The sequence below is a fragment of the Cryptomeria japonica genome, chromosome 10 (assembly GCF_030272615.1).
Source record: "Cryptomeria japonica chromosome 10, Sugi_1.0, whole genome shotgun sequence".
NCBI lineage: Eukaryota > Viridiplantae > Streptophyta > Pinopsida > Cupressales > Cupressaceae > Cryptomeria > Cryptomeria japonica.
Window position 1 is genome coordinate 190,914,423 of NC_081414.1, and position 1,780 is coordinate 190,916,202.

The following is a 1,780-nucleotide window of genomic DNA, read 5'->3' on the forward strand; positions in this document are numbered from 1 at the left end:
TAGAAAAGATGCTCCCAAAATTTATAATTTTGACTGTACTTATGTGGCTGTGTTAACTCACTCTTTTTATTGCTCTAACTTCTGTTTACACTAAAATTCTTAGCTTTTTACCTAAATTTTTTTAATTAATATTTATTAAAAATACGTTGTCTTATTTTATCTTTACTATAAGCCGACCTGAAGCTATTATTAGGCGAAGTAAAAAAATAGCTAATTCTATCTTTAGAAATACATGTCGTCCATATAATTTAAAAAAAAAAAATGGTCTATAAATTTAGTGAGATCTTGCTTCAATAAATGTATTTTTTCTCTGTTTTTATAGTGTGGGTGAGTTTGCGCTGGTGATTGAAAATATGGATGGCAAAGACGATCTTCATCATAACCAGGGAGAAGATGAAGAATATACTTCTGATAAATATTTTTGTGATAGTGGTGAACTTGAAGATGAAAACCAGGTAACTGATTTCTTTGAGCAGGAGCATCATGAGAAGAAGATAAACATATATACTGTTGTGAAGGAGGAAGATATATGCCAGCGCCAAGAAGAGGGAATGGCAAGTGTTTGCTCCATCCTATCCATCTCTAGAGATGAGGCTGTTATTCTTTTGCTTCACTTTGGGTGGGATTTCCAGAGGGTGATTGATGAGTGGCTTGTGAAGGAGGAGGACATAAGAAGAGATTTAGGGCTATTCAAAACTAGGGTTTCAGAGGTTGATCCAAATTCAGTGATGGAATGTGGTGTTTGCGGTGATAGTTTTAGCATCAATGGAATGAGAGGAGGCACTTGTGGGCATTATTTTTGTATTGGGTGTTGATTCAAGAAATAATAGATCAAGCAGGAGCACGATGTCTCAGACTGAAATGCCTTGAACCATTTTGTAAATGTTCTCTAGGTCAAGAAATGGTGCTTTCTTTATTGGTTTCTTGTGAGGAACGTTATCTACAAATGTACAGACAGTACCTTGTTAGGTCGTATGTTGAAAGCAAGAAAACAATCAAATGGTGTCCAGCCCCTGGTTGTGAGTATGCTGTTGAAGTGGGTAATCATGGAAGTGGGTCAGGGTCATATGAGGTTACTTGTGAATGCTGTTATGAGTTTTGTTGGAACTGTTTAGAGGAAGCTCATGGTCCAGTAGATTGTGAGATTGCAAAAAAGAGTATGTTGGAGAACAATGATTTTGGGAAAACAGAAAACTGGAAGTTGGTTAACACAAAGCGTTGCCCCAAGTGTAATTCTGCCATTGAGAAAGGTGGAGGTTGCAGGCATATGACTTGTGTATTTCCATGTTGCTTTGAGTTTTGCTGGTTCGACCATGATGCTCATTATGCCTGTGATTGGTATTATGATAGTTAAGATGATGTAGTAGAGAGAGAATGAAATGGAAATATCATTAACCATTATTATGTGTGCTGGGCAGCTAATGAATCTTGAAAGAAAGAATTGTAGCTTAAAGTGAAAACACAGGTGTCAACTTTCAGTGCAGCCAGTTTAATTGATGGCGTAATTGTCACTCCATTATTTTAATATATGACCATTCACTTCATGGATAGGAGCAGTGAGCTTGATTTGAGTTTCATCTGATTTCAATAATATTAATGGTGTAGAAATACGATCAAAATAAATTGCAAACTGTGAAAGGCAAGTAATTTGGAAATGAATTTGTAAACGAGAAGTCTGCCAAAACATTTAATAAATTAAATTAAAGGTCTGACATTAAATTACGTAGATTGACATTGGGCATACAGCTTACAGCATATTTCTTGCAAAATCCTCCTACTG

At 35.8% G+C, this 1,780-nt stretch overlaps 1 protein-coding gene across 1 annotated transcript; it reads left to right on the forward strand.

The window, feature by feature from the left end:
• The first annotated feature begins 861 nt into the window (after positions 1-861).
• LOC131858705 (probable E3 ubiquitin-protein ligase ARI8) lies at positions 862-1,542 on the forward strand. Its single transcript, XM_059212018.1, has one exon. The coding sequence runs from the start codon at positions 902-904 to the stop codon at positions 1,352-1,354; it is 453 nt and encodes a 150-aa protein (XP_059068001.1). The 5' UTR covers positions 862-901; the 3' UTR covers positions 1,355-1,542.
• Positions 1,543-1,780: the final 238 nt, after the last annotated feature.